This window comes from Colius striatus, chromosome 1 (assembly GCF_028858725.1).
Source record: "Colius striatus isolate bColStr4 chromosome 1, bColStr4.1.hap1, whole genome shotgun sequence".
Taxonomy (NCBI): Eukaryota; Metazoa; Chordata; class Aves; order Coliiformes; family Coliidae; genus Colius; species Colius striatus.
Window position 1 is genome coordinate 141343286 of NC_084759.1, and position 19980 is coordinate 141363265.

The 19980-nt window shown below is 40.6% G+C and overlaps 1 protein-coding gene across 3 annotated transcripts in view; it reads right to left on the minus strand.

Moving 5' to 3' along the window:
* The window catches only part of CACNA1C (calcium voltage-gated channel subunit alpha1 C), a 486392-nt gene that overhangs the window by 58753 nt on the left and 407659 nt on the right, over positions 1 to 19980 (minus strand). For all 3 annotated transcript variants that reach the window (XM_062009912.1, XM_062009929.1, XM_062009919.1), the window contains 8 exons: positions 17453 to 17559; positions 15905 to 15992; positions 14673 to 14780; positions 13935 to 13987; positions 13681 to 13827; positions 12578 to 12779; positions 11970 to 12128; positions 8988 to 9098 (listed from right to left, as the gene is read on the minus strand). In XM_062009912.1, coding sequence (XP_061865896.1) covers positions 8988 to 9098; positions 11970 to 12128; positions 12578 to 12779; positions 13681 to 13827; positions 13935 to 13987; positions 14673 to 14780; positions 15905 to 15992; positions 17453 to 17559 — 975 coding nt within the window. The remainder of the gene's footprint in view (positions 1 to 8987; positions 9099 to 11969; positions 12129 to 12577; positions 12780 to 13680; positions 13828 to 13934; positions 13988 to 14672; positions 14781 to 15904; positions 15993 to 17452; positions 17560 to 19980) is intronic.

The following is a 19980-nucleotide window of genomic DNA, read 5'->3' on the forward strand; positions in this document are numbered from 1 at the left end:
CACCATTGCGTTGTGCAGTCATATCATTATTTTTTATCATTTATAATGACATTAAAACCCCTAAGTGTGAGACTGAAAATAAATCTGTCACAATGTTGCAGCAATATGCAAATTCTCTGGGTACATTTGCTGTGAAGCAAAAGGTCCTCTCTCACTGAAGCTGTTATACAGCTTCTTTGGAAGTTCTTTTCCTGCCTACTGAATTTTCCATTGATCCTTCAGAAAGCTGAAGGATTGCGTAGCTCTGGATGATCGGTGTTAGAAATTTCACGTGTTCTATATAGTAATTAGAGGATCTATTTTGTGCAGAAAATTGCTGGCCTTGTCCTCCAGGAAGAAAAACATCCTGCATTTAAACAATGAATGCAAAATGGGAAGCAGCAGATCAAATAGCTTTTTTGTCCCTCATCAATTGCTTCTATCACAACATGAAAGGACAAGATTTTTGCATGAAGAGAGAAGTCTGTTCTGTATATTCATTTCATCCTTGGCCTCCTTTTTTGGTAGTGCAAAGAAGCCAATACAGATCCACTCTGCTCGTATCTTTCTGCAACATACGTATTCCATGAGGAAATGGAAAAGAGACCAGTATACTTCAAACGGGATGTTAACTAGTGTTCAGAGAAAGACTTTGATGTTTTCTGATCCAGATTCAACTAGAGGTATGAGCTAGGATGTACTGTGAAATTCCATTTCTCATCATTTGTCAAGTTTATTCTGTTACATTCACCTACCAAATGTTTTTCACACTGCACGACTTGTTTAGGTGCAGTTGCACCTATATCATCTCAAAATATAAGCATATGCGCAATAGAAAAAATTTAGTCTGGCACTACTTTCTTCTCCTTCAAAGTGTCAGGAATGGCCAGACTTCTCCTCCTACGCACACTCAGGAAATGCTGAGGAATTTAGTGGAATCTACAAGTATCAAAGAGGATTCCCTGTACTTTCTCATGACAGAGAAAGTAGTTATTTGCTTGCTAACTCCTCATTTGTAGAAACTGTTGCTAAATCAACCTTGTTTTTGCTCATTTTGTTGCAATGTTTCTTCTGTCCTAAACAGAAAATTCCTTGTTCAAGGTTCTACAGTTACAACAGGTATACTGTTTAACTTTATGAGACAGTGCTCTAAAATACCAGGATGGTTCCTCTGTCTTTTAATATCACTGGCTTGTAACATGCTGCCAGCACAGACTTCTGAGTAGTTTTGATTTAAAGTGGATTTAAGAAATAAAAAAGCAGCTCCTTTGGCCCTTGGCTAGTGGGATGCCCCTCCACATTCTGTGAGAAAGTCTCAGTGCTGAGCTACTGTGAGAGTGGTGTGGTACAAAAAACTGAATTACTTTCTTAGCCTCTCTTTTATCTTCTTTCTCCTGGACATACGGACAGATAGAAATCCTGTGAAGCAAGCAGCATCCAGGAGCAAGTCAACCTGATGACTCTGTTCCAACTCACTGATGGATATAAAAGATTAGGGCAACCTGATCATTCATGTCCAGAATAATTATTTCAAGTATTTCTTCACATCAATGTCATCTAAACATGTTGCTATAACATACAGTATTCTTAATATTTACTTTTGCAGAAAAGGCTTAGAAAAACCCTGATTCTTCCTCCCATACCTATGGACATGAAACACCCTATGGTCAAATCTCCACATAATATGTATACTATGCAAATACATGAAACTCCTAGCAGACAGGTAATCACAGTAAAGAGAGAGCAGAGAGTACTGAGATGTTAATATTTTTTGCCTTTTCTAGTGTATTACACTTTTCTAGTGTATTACCCTTTTCTAGCGTATTTCCAAAACTGATGAGCCTGATTCTGCAATTCCTTGAGAGCCTCAGACCGACTTCGCACATGCAGTACAGTATCTGGTCGTGCACTAGAGATGTCAGGGATTTCTGCTCATATGGTTGCTGGGCTTGTTGGAACAGTTGAGATTGATTCCAGCTGGGCTACTGGTTGTACAGAAGATCCAGGGGAATAAACAATACATTCAGACTTCACTCAGGGAAAAAAAAAAAAAGTGTGAAAAGGAAAGCATTTCTGGGGTAATATGCTGATGCATTTTGCTGAGATTAAGTAGGGAAATGCATTGCACCCAACTTTTATTGCAAATTATTCTGATGAGACAGTACACAGAGAGGCTCTGCGGCTGAGATACTGATGTGTTTGAACATGGAGACCTGGGATATCTGCCAGGGAGCTTCAATAAAATAAAGAAGCACAAAAAGATGTTCATTAGCTTAAAAGCTAGGGATTCTAATTCAGTTTTTAATTTTCTAAAAATCCTTTAATACTTCTCCTTTCAGCTCTCTTTTTGGTTTTTCTTTTCCTTGCATCATGTTTTGTCCAATCATTTCTTTCTCCATTTTATTAATACTATCCTCTTTCAGGGTCTTTGTTTTTGATCTTTCTTCCTTTAAGGCAAATCTGTCCATTCCCACTCTCCATTATCTGAGTATGGCTTTTCCTCCCCTCCAGGTTTGGTTTCTTTCTCTTTTCCCCCCAGACATGGTTTTTTTAGTTCTCTCACTTTCTTCAGTTTGCACACATTCTTACCTGACTATTTCTATTTCTCTCCATGCTCACTATTTCTTACACAACCTCAAGCAGTTTTCTTTCCATTTTTGTGGATTGACATATTTTTTTCCCCATCCATAGATCCTGAAATATTTAAGCTTTTTAAAACACTTGCTTCAACCAAAGGCAGGGTGATTGTTGGAGACTGTCCTTTCTATTGCATTGAGTAGATGACTCAGTAAATACTCCTCATGTAGATGCTGCCCCTCCAAAAAAGAAAGCGTACTGAAGCTGAGGAGAGGAAACAATTAATGACTACTTAGGCTAAGAATCTGACAAGACCAGCAAAGAAAATCTGCAAAGTAAGAGCTATCTGACAATCAGACTTGTATGGTCTGCACCATGGCCTCATGTATACATTTTAAAACCTAAACTATTAAATTATGCCAGATCATGTGATTTTTTAAATAAATATGATTCCTGTGTCCTTTGGAGTGACCTGATGTGTCTTCCTGTGCTCAGCAAATGACCACTCAATTGCAACCAGTTTTCCTGACATTTTTGTACCGGTACAGAATATCTTTAATTTGCTTTCTCCATATAAGTTGGAGAAATAAAACACTCAAATGAATGATGCCAGGACAGCATCCTGAGCTATACAGGTATTTCTAAAGGTACTTGAGCGAAGAGTACAAAAAGCATTAGATTTCAAAATTAACCAACTTTGTTTCTGTGGTGCAAGGGATGGATTGTATATAAATTTCAGTTGTTTATGAAAAGGCTGAAGCCACTATCTTGACCAAAGAATAACAGATTATGGTTACGGCAAGAAAGAAGAATGCAAGTAATATGAAGCAGTCGGTGTGACTTTAAGAGAGACTACTCAAAGGTCTGTTTACAGGCATAAATGTGCAAGAAACAGAGTAGTAAAAAGGGAACAAAAACAGATGAGTCATTTTTCAGGTTTGAGAAGAGATATCAGTGCATCAAATGCATAATAAATGGTCACTGAGAGAAGCTTAAAGAGGAATAAAGAAGGGCAAATGCATCAGAGGAGAAAGAAACACTGAGGACATGTAGATCCATCAGTAAATGGAGACTAAGAAGTAACCATGGATGACACTCGTGACCCCCATGACTCAAAGGGTCATAGCTCTTCCTGGGTTCATATGAGGCTCTGTGCCCTGTGCTAAATATGAAACTCATTTGAAACAGTGCACAGAAGTCTGAACTCTGAAAACAACATTAAAGAAAGGCAAGCATTCCAAGTAAAGTAGCAGTGACAAATGAGGGACTGAATTAACTATCTGAGGCAGGACAGATGGTGTTGTTACAGGCTGCTTTAAAAGCAACATCCATGAACACCCAGGGAAGAAAGGTGCTGACAGCATCTGGTAAACGAAATAGACTCGTGATCTGTAGTCTCTCGGATAGCCATAATTCCACATAGGAAATCCCCAAGATTCCCTTTCCACATACAGACCTGGATTTGACCAAATATATGAGCATGTGCTTTACTTTATGCAGGGGGAATAGTTTCACTGGTAGGTCTTCCCTAGACTGAGATGACAGAGATCATGATAGAAAATTCACAGCTCTCGGATTACTAGTCCTGCCCTAGCTAATAAGGGGACATATGAAATGTTTCTTGAAAGAAAAGGTAGATGAGGTTCATCAGTAAAACAGCCCATTCCAAGGAGCTGGAAAGATCTGAAATTCCTGGGCGACTATCCATTCCCATATTAGCATGTACGTTGACAGATGGCACAGCTTCATACGAATAAGAAGTTTAAGTTGGTTGCTGTCTTTGAATTGTAAAGAGAAACCCCAGGCAGGTTTTGTAGGGCAGCTGGTCTTTCATGGACTGGTACTTGTGGGGGTTTCTTAGGACAGCGGTAGCTGTGAGTGCCTCAGACAGCATAGCTCGTCTCACTCCCTTTAGCAGCTTTCTCTGGAAACAGCACGAAGCAGCAGCTGCTTGCTTCTTGCAGGAACTGGAAAATAGCTCACCAGACTGGCTAGAGAATTTATAAAATTAGAAAAACAAAGCAGCAAAAGGCCTTGGCTCAACGGCGTTACTTTTAGACTGCGTGTCTCTTTGAAGTAACTAGTCTTGAATCAGTTTATGAGCGTCAGCCAAGACAAACACTCAGTTCCATTTGGGAGCTTCGCTTCGGAGCGCATTAATACTCTGTAAGGAGATGCAGGGCATGTAGTGCATGTTTTTTTATCAGCAGCCCTAATCATCCCAAATCTCTCTCGCGCATTGTTAGCTCATCCTCCTGTCAAGACTACATCAGACCTAGATGATCTGTCTTATACAGTGCTTGTATTTATATTTATTTATTCTCCCAAAAAAACTGGGATAGCTGATCTCCTCCAGAAGTTGTGCCACACAGAAACATGGTGGGGGGTCTCAGAGGCTGGCTTGTCCCTACTTGGCATGTACTATCTATACCAGCAGCAGCTGCTCCAGCTATAGCACTCCTTCTCTATAGCCTCACTGGAGACTAAAGAAATCAAAACACTGTTCACAGAGGTGGCCAATAAAAAGGACAGGTAGCAAAGGGACTTGCTCACTAGAGCAACCAGTCTCAACAGTAACTGTATGTTTAGTTAGGAAAGCCCTTGTCTTTCTGCTCCCTTCATGCACTTTCTTAAGTGTTAGGAGATGAACTCTGACTCAGGCTTGGCTCCTTATTCCTGCAGCTGGTCTTTCAATGAGTAAATTTTTGCTCTTACCATAAGAACTAGTTGCAGGACTGGATTGTCCATGCTGATTTTTAGCAGTCAAGCACATATGTGACTCTACTTAATGTCTGTGCAGCTGACTCTGCTTTCTTTAACCTTTACTATCAAGAGCAGCAAAGAAGGACAAGTGTCCTCACAGAATGAGAATGAAGAAATAAATACTGAATACAATAAAAAAAATCTATTCAGTTAGAGACTGTCACCTTTTGTGTTATTATACATGTAAAACACAGGTAGCACTGTGTATTACTGCATTGTAATTGCTTCATATAATAGCAATTGCCACATCACTGCCTGCAGCAGAAGCTCTGCATATTCAGCTTCCCCCAAAGCTGTTCTGCGTGGGCACATCCTTGTGCTGACTTCTGTAAGAAGCTAGGGTGATAGCAGCTCTGAGTACCTCAGAGATCTGTCCCAGTTCCCTTAGCAATTCTCTCTGGTAAAGGTATGAATAAACAGCAGTTTGCTGTACCTTGGCCAGACGGAGAAAAACATGATTCTCTGTTGCTGCTGCAGACCATTCATTCCAAGGTGCCTTTAGGAAATGTCTGTGAAAAGGAGAGCTCTGTGGCAGTTGTTTCAGAGTTGCAAGTCAGTACTGGGTTGCTTGCTGTAGTTGAAGGTTAACTGCAGCACCCACTGTGGGGTTAAGCACCACAAAGTTGGAGAACACAGAACAAATTCTGCTAGCTTAAGTTTTGTGCCCATTTCTGTTCCACCACATTCTTCTGGGGCTTGCTGCTAAGGCAAGGAGGCAACATCTTCAGCTAACCAAGTTTCCTGCTTTCTTGTCAGTCATAAGTCTTACAGCTTCCTCATTTTAGGGTACTCTTCAGATAGAAAAGAGAGAGATTTGGGCACAAATTCAAAATAAGAGAAAGCAGCTTAAACAAGGGCTGGTTTGTGCTTTACTGATCAGGAAATGGGAGACCAGTGTGTCTTCAGCAGAGATCTCTGGAGCATTTAATTTTGCCATTTCACATCTAGGAAACATTAATATCACTTAGAATCTCATTTCTTTATCTGAGAGACTTGGTTGGCTGGAGGTGAGAGGCTGATGGCTGTGCTGTAGTGATGTTCATCCAGGTGACAAATCACTTTGGACTTGGGGATAACCTCCATCTGCAAATGTAGTTTGTTTTTATAACTTGGGTGATAGATAGTAGGACACAAGGTCTGGCCAAGCAGAAGGCTGAGGTACCAATTTTCTCCATGTTGAGAGACCCCCACATCAGAATATATTTTAGGGAAGTTCACCTTCAATCCCAACATGCAATCTAAAGCGAAGCAGATTGTGACCTCCAGTGATGGTCCACATTAGTCTAAGTGGTCATTTGGGAGAGAGGATTTCCTTCTTTGGAGAGCAGGTTGAGTCAATATGAGGCAGGGAATGATGGCTGCGGGCCAAATTCTTGTACTGAACAGACACTGGCAAACTACACAAGGAATTTTGATGTTTCCAAACTTGAGTCATTGAACTGGTACTCAACATAATCCAATGTGAGTATATTGCTGGAGGCAAATCTTTTTGCTCTATTAGTTGTTTTCACAAGTTCATGCATGCTTTTCTTCACTGTAAATCCTGTGGTTCCATTTTTTAAAAAAATGTTTATTTTTCTGAAGGTATTTAATTAAAATAGTAGTTTTAGAGTTAGTACTTTTTTGGCATCTAGGCAAAACTAGGATTTGGATCAGATTTATTCTTTTTGCCGGTTAATTCTTTCAGGATGAGTAGAACCATCTGATCCTTAGTTGAAAAGACTTTATTAAGACAGTGCTATTCTAGTCACAAGGTAAATTTCTTTAATATTCTTACTTTTACTGTGGTGAAGTAGCAGGGGATTTAGCTTGGAAATTATGGAATCATGGAAAATTGGGCTGAGTGGGATCTCACGAGATAGTCTAGTCCATTCCCCTCTCTCAAGGCAAATCATACATTCTTAAATTCTTTTTAATGAAAGGTTACTATAACCTAAATTAAAGAAATCCTGCAGTCCATTTAGTTCATCTGTTTAATTTTTTTTGCTGCCTTGAGGATGAATGCTTACCCTTAGCTGATTGTGTTTGATACTTAGTTGTGTAGCAAAGGAGACTTAACAGAGGTATGTAAGACATGGGAAGTGGCAAAGACCTCTAATATCATCAATGCCAATTCCTTACTGTTAGAGGCAACCATGTCAGGTAAAGCCTTCCTTCTATATGTGCAGAGCTCGGTATTTGAACTGGTTGACATTTTTCTCTAAATGCTCCAAACAAATTCTGCTGAGATCACTACCTTTCTCAAAGTTAAGAATCTCTTGTAAAGTAGAAATATGAAATCAGAGGGACATTACAAAGCCTCTGAGATACATTTCTGAGAATATAGTGTGCAGATAATATTTTTACAAAGAAGATTTTCTTGCGTGTCAAAATCTCCAAATGGAAAGGTAGATCCCTCTTGAAAATGACAATGCTTTCTGAAATAGAATACAATACTTCTAAACTTCCCAAGAGAGTGTTTGAGATCTCACAAAAAAATCCCAGTCCTTCACCAGGACTGCACAAGATGCTCCTCACTTTCAAGAGAACTACATCTGAGATAGGATGGTGATACTGGGCTCAGGAAAAAAGAAATTAAATTGTGATTCTTCTAAGATGAAGTCCTAAAAAGTGTGGAAGAAGTAGAGAGAGGCTGGATGAGAGCAAAGTCAACACGGATTCAACAAGAAAAAGTAAGACCAAGTTCGGTAGAACTGGAGACCAAAATTTCTGAGCTGAGAATAAGGAAGATGTTAGGATAGAGTTGGGAGGAGCTCTTGACTTTAGTGATACCCTGAATGTTTAACATGAAGAAGTATGACTGTCAGACATAGCTGTTCTTGTCTTTATCAATGTCATAACTGATGCTTCAGATGGTATTTGCCAACCTCAATGTATTAAAGTATCATTCAAGATACAACCCCATATGTCAAAGTATCATTGAAGATAAAAAATGGCACAAAGTATCCATATTTAGCTATCTGCATTACACTCCTTATGACACATCACTGAATTTAAATCCTAAAGAAAAAAGCCTTGTGTAATCTTAAATCACATGAGGTCAGAATCTTTGTCCTTGTCCTGCAGCTGCTTTGCCAATTTAGTTGGAAGAGCTTGTATGCTATAATCATACCCCATGGTGCAGCGATATCCCATGGTTTGGTGGACAGGACAATACTTTCAGAATATAATCAATTCTTAAATTCAAAATGAAAGCAATCCAAACCATCATTGAGATGTAACCCTCTCACCAGAAACATTTTTTTCCAAACCTCCTAACTCAAAGTGAGTCATGCTTGATTAACTTCACTTGGGCCAGGAGACTAATTGTGGGATGCTATTTATAATTTATTTAAAGAAAGTCAGAGAGAGCATTAGAATAATGTTTAGAATGGAAAACACATTACAACCTTAACACAGTGTCACTATGAGAGCAATGGAAACAGAGAGTTAGAAACCTTCTCTATTAACATGTTTTGGCTTTTCTTTTTTTTTTCTTTTAGTGTGTCTACTCTCCAGTGAAAAAGTTATTAAATATATGTGAGACTCCAATCCAGACAGCAACTGCCAGCTCAGTTATCGGTGGGGTAATAGATCAGAAAATTTCACCTCCTCCTTCTCCTCACAGCTGCCCCGCACACATGCACACACACACAGAGGCCAGGAAACTCTACACCTATAGCACCTACCTTGGGTTTGAAGGCGATTAATTTCAGGACCATCTCAACAGTGAAGAGGCCAGTGAAGAGCATGTTGAGGATATTCATGGCTTCCTTGAACATGCAGCTTTGACCGTAGTGCTGAAAAATAGCATCCCGGCAGCAGCATGAGGAACAGACGTATCAGCTGGTTAGGAACCCACAGGGGCCCTCCTGATCTCCCTGTAGGCTGAGGTTCTCTATAAAAAAAACCCCAGCATGCTCCATTTTTTTCCCCACACATAAGCATTTCCATACCTCTAGGTAATTTTGCCATCTGTCTCTGGATCTCCTATCTTATAAAAAAAATCATTTTGAGTGAGGGCTACCAAAATTGTGCTTAATCATTCAGCTGAGGGCTCATTATAGATTTGCATAATGGTACAAGACAGTCACCAATTGTACTTGTTATCTCACCCTTCCCTAACACTTGGATTACTTTTTTGTTTGATAGCTATTGCACAGTGCACAGGGGTTTCACTGAGCTGTTCATAATGATGTCAAGCCACTCCCCAAGTAATTACACTTAATTCAGGATTCTGCAAAGCACACGAGCAGCTTGAATCATATCTTTCCAATATGCATTATCCTGCATTTATCAACTCTGAACTAAATTTGCAATCATGCTGCCCATTCATTTAACTTTATTAAGATCTTATGAGGTTACTCTCTGATTAATTTCAGTAGTGTTTTGTGCAAATATTACCACCTCACTATTCATATCCTCATTTCCAGACCATTATAATTTAGACTGACTGCACTGCCTTATTCTAAGGTCTCCTCCCAGTTCACGTTATAAGCCCCTAGTTTGTAGTTGCTTAACTGATAAACTTTCATCAGCTGGGATGAACTTTTGTATTCTGTACTGGCTCAGGGTGATTTATTTAAAGGAATTTCAGTTAAAACAATTCAACTGCAGCTGAAAGCCAGGATAGAGAAAAATACATTGTTCAGGCATTTTCAAAATTCCGTGTAACATTTTCCTTGAAACACTCTAGTACCTGCAAGACTCTTGTTAAAAACTTGGATTTTTACTGGAATGTGGCTTTTGTGTTTGCTGTCTGTCACGATGTTTGATCCAAATCTCACTACAGTATAAGCCTTTGAAAAACTATCAAGATGAACACAGACTTCCTAGAATACTTCACCTAGAGGTATCTGCCTGTGGAGTCACAAACATCTCGCATCTAGCTCTACCTGCCCTAGGTGTGCATCATTGTCACAATAACTGAGCACACTTCAAAGCTTCTGAATGAACAGATTAGTCCCTCTTCATTGCTTCAGGACAGTAGGGCAGTAGATACTTTTTCTGAGAGTGGAGTGCTTTCTCGTGCTCATGCTGCCTCACTCCTTTGTTGGTACCTCAGGCAAGAGAGCAGAGGAAGCCTTTTCAATGGGGATAGTAAAGAGCTAGAGTAGAAGAAAAGGGAGATCAAGAAATCTGATGAGACTGGACTGGACAGAAGGTGAGAAAATTGACTGAACATAGACTTAGATTGCTAGTGAGTGTCAGGAAACTGAGGCTAGGTTTGAGGGAAGTCTGGGAGTGTGGCAGAGTGGGACTGATACAGTGGAAAACACACTGGTGGAGTGCTGAGGACTATGGTGAAATTGGTGTAGGAGTTCATGGGGACTTGGACTACCACTAAGGGACAAACTAGAGAAGGAGACAAAGCATGGCACATAATCAAATGGAAATAGCAGAGACAGACCAGAAAGGGGATCCATGGAGAGGTAACTGTACCTGGGAGTCTGTGTAGTGAGGATAAGAGAAGGACTGTTTGAGAAGTGGGCATCTGGGACTGTCTGGGCCCCAGACCAAGGAAGAGAGTTCATAGACTGACTGGGTGAGGAGGAAGGATAGGTTTTAGGGAGAAGAGTGACAGACAGACTAGCTCTTAAATAGACAGAATGTAGCAGAGAACAGGACTCAGCTGTCCAGGGAAACAAGAAGTGCAGAGATAGGCTTAGCAGGTGGAGTCTAGGACTGACTGAAAATGAAAGGGAGATGAGGGAGGCCTTGGGCAGAGACAGACTGGAAGGAACAAGCCAGGAAATTACAGACTTGGGGAATGTACTGAACAGTTTGTGCCTATGAGGGCCCATTTCCTGACTGAAAGGAGTGTAAGACTTCTTTTTTCTAAGCTGGCTACTTATTAAAGATTTTGACTCCGACCCCTTCACTTCTGTTTCACCTGCAAAAGGTAATCTGCTGCTTTCTTTACTGTTCTTGTAGAGTCAGCTGCAAATGGGTTTTTTTTGTGCATTCACATTAGATGTTTGGAAAGACTCGCAAAATAAGGAAAATGAATGCACAGTATATTGAGTAGCAAGACAATCAGTAGCATCAATACTGAAGTAACTCAGGCAAACACCTAGCAAACAGTGCTTTAGGTGGAGCTGACCCTGCCTTTAGGTGATGAGATAGACAATAATGGTGTCTAGAAGCTCTTTCTAGACAGCGTCTATGGTTCTTAACACAGAATAAAGGAGATACAGGGGTCTTCCTATCTTTTATCCCCAGTTTTCTTGATTGCCTTGTTTGTTAAAATATTTGCTCTCTATTTTTAACACAGAAAAGCCCCAAATTTAAAATCTGAATCACAGGTGACTGGCTATTCAGGCTTATTGCTGCATTTCATAGAAGCTGAGTCAGAATTGAGAGGGCGCTTGTCATTGCAGTGGCCAATGAATTAGTCTGTGATGTAACTATTATGGGTTTTTTCCCTCGTTTTCTTTTAAACGGAATTGTTGAAAGTGTCAGATATTAGCAGGAAAAGAATGAGAGTCAGATACCTCATTTTAACTACATGTTATCAAGACTGAACATGGGACAACGGTTTTTAATCAAATCCCTCTCCTCGATAGGTGGGGTGAAGGTGAAAGTAGGTCTCAACCTCGGTCTTTTCTATAATTTTCCTTGACAAACTCTAATAATTCACCACCTGTAAAGTTTTCTGATTGCTAACTTACTTGCATGGCCAGGCAGATGGTGTTCAGCAGGATCAGAACGAACATCAGGTATTCAAAATAGGTGGAGTTGACCACATACCAAACTTTGTACTGGTACTGGTTTTTAGGGATGTACCTCCGCAGTGGCCGGGCTTTCAGGGCATATTCTACACACTGGCGCTGTGAAAGAGGCAGGGCAGATTTTAAAATAAAAAGCAAAATACAGAGTTGATCAGTTACCTCCAAATATAATAAAAAGACAATGTGTTTCAAGGTTTTTACTGAAATGTTTAGTAGAAGGATTCCTTTTAGCTTGTAATCTGAATATGCATGTTCTACCTGTTGAAGAGCTCCAAATGCATTTAATTTGATCAGACAACGCTGTCATTCACACCTAACCTCAGTGAACAAAATGGTATAGCAAACATTTTTAAGTAAATGTCCCTTGAGAAAATCTTAGAGTGAGCTTTTTTGTTTTACCTGACTTCTGAAAAATGTTAGTGAAGCCAGCTAGACTGTTTTCTCTCGTTGGGAATCTTCACATCTTTCTCTCTGTATCTATTTCTCTCTTAAATGCTTATTCTCAATGCATTTTCTACCTTTAGTGGTGACAAGGTGTTGCAAATTACCTGGTTTTTGTCCAGCTCACAGTTCTTGTACTCTTGTTCTCCTTGTTCCTGAAATGTGACGATGACGAAACCAACGAAGATGTTCATCATGAAGAAAGCAATGATGATGATGTAGATAATAAAGAAGATGGAGATCTCAACCCTGTGATTATAGATGGGTCCCACATCCTCCATGTGGGAATCAATGGACCTATACAGCAACCTGAAAGCAAACAGGAGCCCGATGCAGAGAAAATCTGCAATTGCCTTCAGGTCTTATAGTCGAGGTTATAAAGTTCAACTTTGTGATTTTCTTCTACTCGTATCAAAATCATTTTACTCACAGATGTGCAGACTTGCACTGATCTGAGTGTAAACTCTTGCAAAAGAGAATACATGGCTCTTACTAACTTTACACATTTGAACTTCTTCAGAGGTGAAATGTTTTCATAGCTGAACAATTAAAATTTTTAAAAAAAGCATGCCCTTCAGATAACAGAAGACAGGAGAGTATGTGTTGTTGGGAACTAAGTTTTGTGAGAAAAGGAGATTTCAGCACTTTTGGAATATGTTAATACTGCTGTTGGCATGACTTCATGACACAGTTAAGGGTCAGTCCTCTGCATGCTCATGTCACTCTGAGAGAGTAAAGCTGCAGGAGTCTTCGGCCCCTGTGGTTCAGATTGCACAGCCTCGTAAGACATCCCATGTCTGCCCATACTGCAGAGATAGCACTACTCTGCTTCACACTTCCTTGCAGAGTCTGTTGGGAAACTTGCAACACCTAGCAATACAGGTGAGCACCTGATGTCCATTTTAGATCCATTTATATACATAATATTTGTAACAAATACTACTATCACTGCTACAACTGGCAATAACTTTTTAAGAGCTAGAGACAGTGCTACACACTGTTTATAAGTACAGGAACAGCAATTCCTGCAGGCCCTGAGGAATTTACAAAATACACAGTACCACAATGACTGCGGCTACTATTACTGCTTTTAAAGCTCTAGACCCATTTAAATACTTAGCAGGGGAAAAACTACATTCTGCATTTCAGTTTTCTCTTTTGAAATGAATGAGGACATTGCTAGTGTTGCACTGGTCCAAGAAGCACTCACTCTGGCCAGCCCTCAAAGGTTGAGACAGTGAAAAGGGCCATCATAGCAGTCAAGACGTTGTCAAAGTCAAACTTGCTGTTCTCCCAGCTCCGGGGCTGTATCATCGGCTGATTGACCTCACCATCCTTGTATGTAATGTAGTATCCTCTGTGGATGGAAAACAGAGAGAAAACATGGCAGAACTGCACTTTCAGGATGAGGCTGTGAGAGTGGGTAGTCGGTGAAAGAAGCTAACTGGGAAAGGTCAGACCCACCTGCATTCTGCTTCCGTCTGCTTGGAGCTATCAGTGCAGCTGTACAGCTTGCCCTTGAATGGGAAGAAAGAGGAATGAAGCTTCATTTCCTGGCAGTGCAAGGGTTAGAGCAGATGGTGTAGCAAGGAGACTGTGTTTACTACTTGCTTAACCAACTATGGCTATCTTTACATGTCCTTTTGCGGGTCAATGTGGGCAGACTGGATTGAGAGTTGCCTGCATCTGCGTAGTTCAAAGCACAGGCTTTCATCTGCTTGCACAGTACTTTTATGTGTATGTTCTGAGGTGCATGACCAATGAGTGCTGCAGAACACTAGTTGTCAAAAGGGTGGTGAAGGGCAAAGAAATAAAAGCAGACATAAGAAGTGAACGAATAACTTCCCATGATAATCTGCCATGCACCTCTACAAGACAGTCTGCAAGTAGCAAGCCTTTGGAACCGCCTCCTTCACCTCCCTGGTGCTAAGTCATGCCATAAGCTAGGGAAGAACATGGTTACTGATACCACTGATAATTTCTTACGATTACAGATGAAGAGCTGGAATTCTGAACATGCCTGGTCCAATTCTGGGGAAGGGCTGGTAGTAAGAGCCCAGATAATACTGACAGTGCCCCAAATGTTTTGTGTTTCACACAGAAGACTCTATCTCCCCTTCCTCAGCCTTCATGCTATTTTTCTTCCCACCCTGTATTACAGCTCATTGTAATGGATGAATGAACGGGCTCAATGATTTTTACCTTAAACAACTGAACTCCAATGCAGGCAAACATGAACTGCAGCAAAGTGGTGACAATCACAATGTTTCCGATGGTTCGGATGGCGACAAACACACACTGGACCACATGCTGCAAATGGAAGATAGGAACAAAAGTAACTTGCAGAATTGTTCTGAGCTGCTCTGGCTAAGGGAGGAGCCCAAGACTAAAAACACAAATGAAAGAATTTCATTTAACTATTGTCCATTCTGTAACAAATCAGGAAATGGTAGAGAAGGCCAATTTGTTATGTTCCTCACTGTACTCTTAGAAGCAGGCAGAAAGGGATAGGTAAATACCACAGCTTAGTTCTCTGAAAGCAGCACTGGCTTACACACTTGGACACCCACCAGCCCACAGGAAGGAGTTTGTCTAATACAGTAAGGCTATATTAAAATAGGTTTGTGAGCTCATCTATAACCTTAGCAAACAATATCATTTAAGCTCAGTGGTGATGCTGGACCACTCATCTGGAAAGCAGCTTGGCTGAAAAGGACTCAGGGATTCTTTGTGGACACTGAGTGGAACATATGAGGCCTCACTGAAAAGAATTGAATGATATTCTAGACTGCAGTAGGCAAAGTACTGCAGCAGGCTGAAGGAGGTGATCCTTCCCCTCTACTCAGCAGTGGTGAGATCACATCTGTAGTATCCAGCTCTGGGGTCCTCAGTACAAAAGAGCCATGGATGTACTGGAGGGACTGCGAAGGGTCACAAAGATGGTTAAGGCACTGGAGCATCTCTCTCCTAAGGTAAGGCTGAGAGAATTGAGACTCTTCAGCCTGGAGAAGTCTCAGGCAAATATTGTCAATGTATATAAACATCTGAAGGGAGGGTGCAGAGAAGGCAGAACCAGGCTCCTTTTTGTAGTGCCTGCTGACAGGACAAGAGACTAAGGGCACAAAATGAAACACAGGAGGTTCATTTGAACATTGAGAAACACTTCTTTACTGTGAAGTTGACTGAGCATAGGAACAGGTTATCCAGAGAAGTTGTAGTGTCTCCCTCCTTGGAGATATTCAAAAGACATCTGGGCATAGTCCAGAGCAACTCTGCTTGAGCAGGGCTGTTGGACAAGACAACCTCTAGAGGTCAACTCCAACTACAACTATTCTGTGATTCTGCTGAAACACTACTCAAACCATTGTAAAAGTCCTTGTAGACCAAAATAACCGGAATTTATTGTTTACAGAATGCATCTGTACTCTTCTAACCTTTAGTCCTTTGGCTCTGTTGATGGCCCTCAATGGTCTAAGGACTCGCAGAACACGCAGGATCTTGACCACATTGATGGCACTAGACCTAGAAAAAAGTATTGGAAGGTTTGAGAGATACAGCAATATAGGGAGTGTGTGTGAGGGCTATCACCCACACCTTGTTTGAAATTGTACATAGTCTTGGACTTAGGGTAGTTAAGAGAGTCAACTGTTTGCTATAGCACTTCAGGGGTAAGGAAACTACTCTCTGATATTATCTTCATAGATCTTGCTTCCTGATAGGGGAAAGCTCAGTATACATTCTCTTGCCTTTCACCATCTCTGCTCTATTAATGAAGGGAATGGAACATAGGCAGAGTGTTTTTGTTTTTTTTTTTTCCAGCAGGACATGCTGCCAAATACTCTGTAGATATCTATGATATGAAAGTTGTGCCAGAATGCAGTCATCACAAGACATTTTCAGGTAAGGCTCAAAGAAGCACTCCACTGAAATATTCACAGACAAGTGGAAACTCCAGGTGACTCCAGGCATTAGAGGCATATTGTTCACTTGGAGTTTGTTCGTGCAAAGTATTTGCCTCTGATCCCACAAATCAATTGTGTACATAAATTTCAGGATGTGGAAATTCCCACTGAATTGATTAGGATGACATATGCACTGAACACAACAATCTACCACAACAGAGCTTTCTGCATGTAAGACTAATACCCTGACTGAGAATCTTCTCCATGCTGTATGATGTCAGGCCTTCCTACTGATTCTGGGAATGTTTTTTCTTGCCAACATATTAAGAGTCTAGTTAGGTCTGTTAGAAAGAAACAGCAGGTCAAAATGAGCACTGTGCCATTCTTAAGATTTTGATTGAAATCCTTCTTCTTGATATAGCTCTGAAACACAACATACACGAGCTGATAACCTGTAATGGTATTAACTGGAAACTCAATTCTCATCAGATATAATACTACTTTGGAAACTCCCTTTTCAATACATGGAGTTCCTCATACTCAAGTAAATCTATAAACTTACCAAGCAAATTAACAGATCAACACAAAGTGTTGTGACAGAAGCAGAATCAACTGTCTCTGCCACCAGTGCTCTGCAGATTCTCACACAGCTCTTTAAGCACCAGATAGTCTTCCATTGACCAAGACCCACAACATCTTAGGAAGCAGCAAAACATTATCAACCTATTTTCCAAAGAGGTTATGAAAACTCTAGGAGAGAACGCTAAGTCACTTTGCTGTCCTGAACTGATACAGTGACTAAGAGATCTTGGAAAAAAGTTCAGTGTCATGATTCCCAATGAACCAAGTTTCTTGCACTCATTTGGTGTTTCTGGAAGATTCCCCCCTCCAGGTCACTAGTGTTGAATTTCCCAATTATTAGATCCCCTCTCTTGAGGATGAATTTTAATGGTCATGAAGCATCTCAGAAAAATATCTCCAGGCTCATCTTACCCAGATAAGACAATGAGCCTGAGGTATCACCTCCCAACCTGGCCTTACAATCCCAAACAAACAGTCAGTTGAAAACAGGTCACTCACTGGATCCCAAACGAGATGAGAGAAACGCTGACCACCAGCAGGTCTAAGATGTTGAAATAGTTTCTGCAGAAGGAGCCCTTATGGAGGAAAGCCCCGTATGCAGTCATCTGTAGGAAGGCACATGAAGACACAAACACACTTTGCCATTAGCATCTGCTCAGAAACCAAACCCATCTGGTTGTGCTCAGTATATAATTGGGGAGGCACAGTATTTCTAACATAGCAGTTTACTCCCAGACCCCAAAGGAGAAGTTGAGTCCCCATTGAAAAAAAAGTGAAGGAGATAGTAAAATAACTCTGAAAGACTTAACTAGGGAAACCCAATACTAAGTTCAGTGAGGAAAATACGCATTTTGAGTGTGTTAAGTAAATAACATTTAGAAACAGCAAAGCAGCAGAAAGACTGATGGTAAAAACTACACTTTGCTGTCATACACTTTTCCATTTTTCCGTAATGGCAGAGGGGATTTGTGAGTATGATGCTTGTATTACGTAAAGGCCTCTTTAGCTAAATTGTATCAAAATAGAAAATACAAAGAGGTCTTTTATAAGGTTTTTCAATGGTTAGGCCAGCTGCAGTGGACGGTTGAGCTGTCTTCCCTCTGTGAAGAAAGAACAGAATCCTTTGGGGATCTGATACTTTAGAGCTAAACTGGAGCAACAAAATGAATTCCTGCTCTCTTCAGTTTGCTCCTTCTGTTCAGCTCAATACTGTGTCCCTTTTCCTACCCCTACCCATCTTCCTCTATTTTTATTCTTGAAGCAGTTGCATTTTCTGCTTGTTTTTTCCTCACAAAGCTCAAAGTAAGATTACTTAAGACAGAATTGTTTCTTTGTGGACATGACCAATATGAACACTACTAAGCAGAGGAAGGGAAAAATTTAACATATTTTACAAGAGATTCTCTGTCCTGTCTGAATATGAAGGGATATTGAATACCTGGTGTCTTTGTGGAGGATGTCACAGCTCCATAATTGGATTGTGACAGTGTAAACAGAAATGTGTCTCAGATATAATGGCAGACCACTTCTGAGACCAGAAATTGAATTTTAGACTGAAGTTAGTTACAGAAGGTGACTAAATGAGTCTGGCATGGTTAAAGAGTGTGAGGTGGTGGGAGTTATTCATACCACCTACCTTAGACTTGGTTAGTGATCTAATGTAGTCGCTTTGAAGACTACACAACCCCACAACCGCTAATGTCCCTCCATTACCTGAGTTAGGAACACAGACTTCTAAACTTGATTGTCTGAATCTCATCTAAGTTATATAGCTAGAGTAACTTGAAGCAGACACCATGAGACTGTTCCTCAATGACGAGCTCTAGCCAGACTCCCAAATGAGAACTGTGAACTAGAAATTGAAACTGGGATTTTCTAGCTCCTGCTAATAGCTCATGATGGCATACCTGCTAGCTGCCTCCAGCCATGCCTACCTGTGATAACTTTTTCAGAGGAGGATGGAAGAGCACATGGCAGATTAGATTATTTTTTTACCAAACATCCATGACATCAGGGAACTGACTACCAATCAGTCAGACAGAACTTAGAAGGGGAGGAAGTATAAACTCTGGTCTTGGCTTAGAATTTATACTTATAGACACACTCAACTGGGGAAGCAGGGAGGGGTTCTTGCCATGACAAAGGTGGTAAAGATGTCCTTTACTGGTTAGATTTTGTATGGCAATCTTGAAAGAAAGAAAGAAGACACCATTGAAATCAGGAGGGGAAGCTCTGTTGAGTGTAAATTCTATACAAACCGTGTTTCTCTCAAGCCTGTTGAGAGGCTTTGTTATCTCAGAGGAGACTAAAGAGTGTATAATCTATGGCTTCCTCCTCATCTAGGGCATTGAATGAGCTTTTAGGATGCCAATTAGTAAAACTTGGTAGTCACCTTACTAACATTCATCAGACTCCACTATGTATGACAGTGTGAAGCCTGCAGGTGCTGTATGAGGGCAGATGAAGCTTGCTTCTCTACAGCCTTGAACATCTTATGGCTATTTATCCTTTTGTTTCTTACCATTTACACTAACTTTACTCTTGTGCAAAACATTGTGTTCAGTGCAAGGCAGCAGAGAAACACACACTAAGAGAAACCAAACAATTTGTGAAGCAGGAACTGGCAGGTTAAGAACAGAAGAATTCCTTAAACATTTGTACTCCTTTCACTCCTCTCCCACTTGAACCCACAGAATATCCAGGAGTGCTGACATATTTCCACTGTAGTTAAAAGGAGGACATCAGGAAGGCTTAGGTGCTGTGCAGTGCACTCCTCTGATGAAAACAGAGCAATACACCAATGGGTTGGGTTAGGTTCTGATTCCACTGAAGTCATCAGGAGTATTACCATTAGTGTTTTTAAGTACAAACAGGGGTCTTGAGCTATGGTTTTGTTTTTAAATGTTGCTATTGAAATGTTTTCCTTTTTTTGACAGGTCTTGTTTATCTGCTATTTGGTATGTGCATGTTCAGATTTATTCTGTAAAAACAGATACACATTGCACAGAAGCATAATATGTACACCT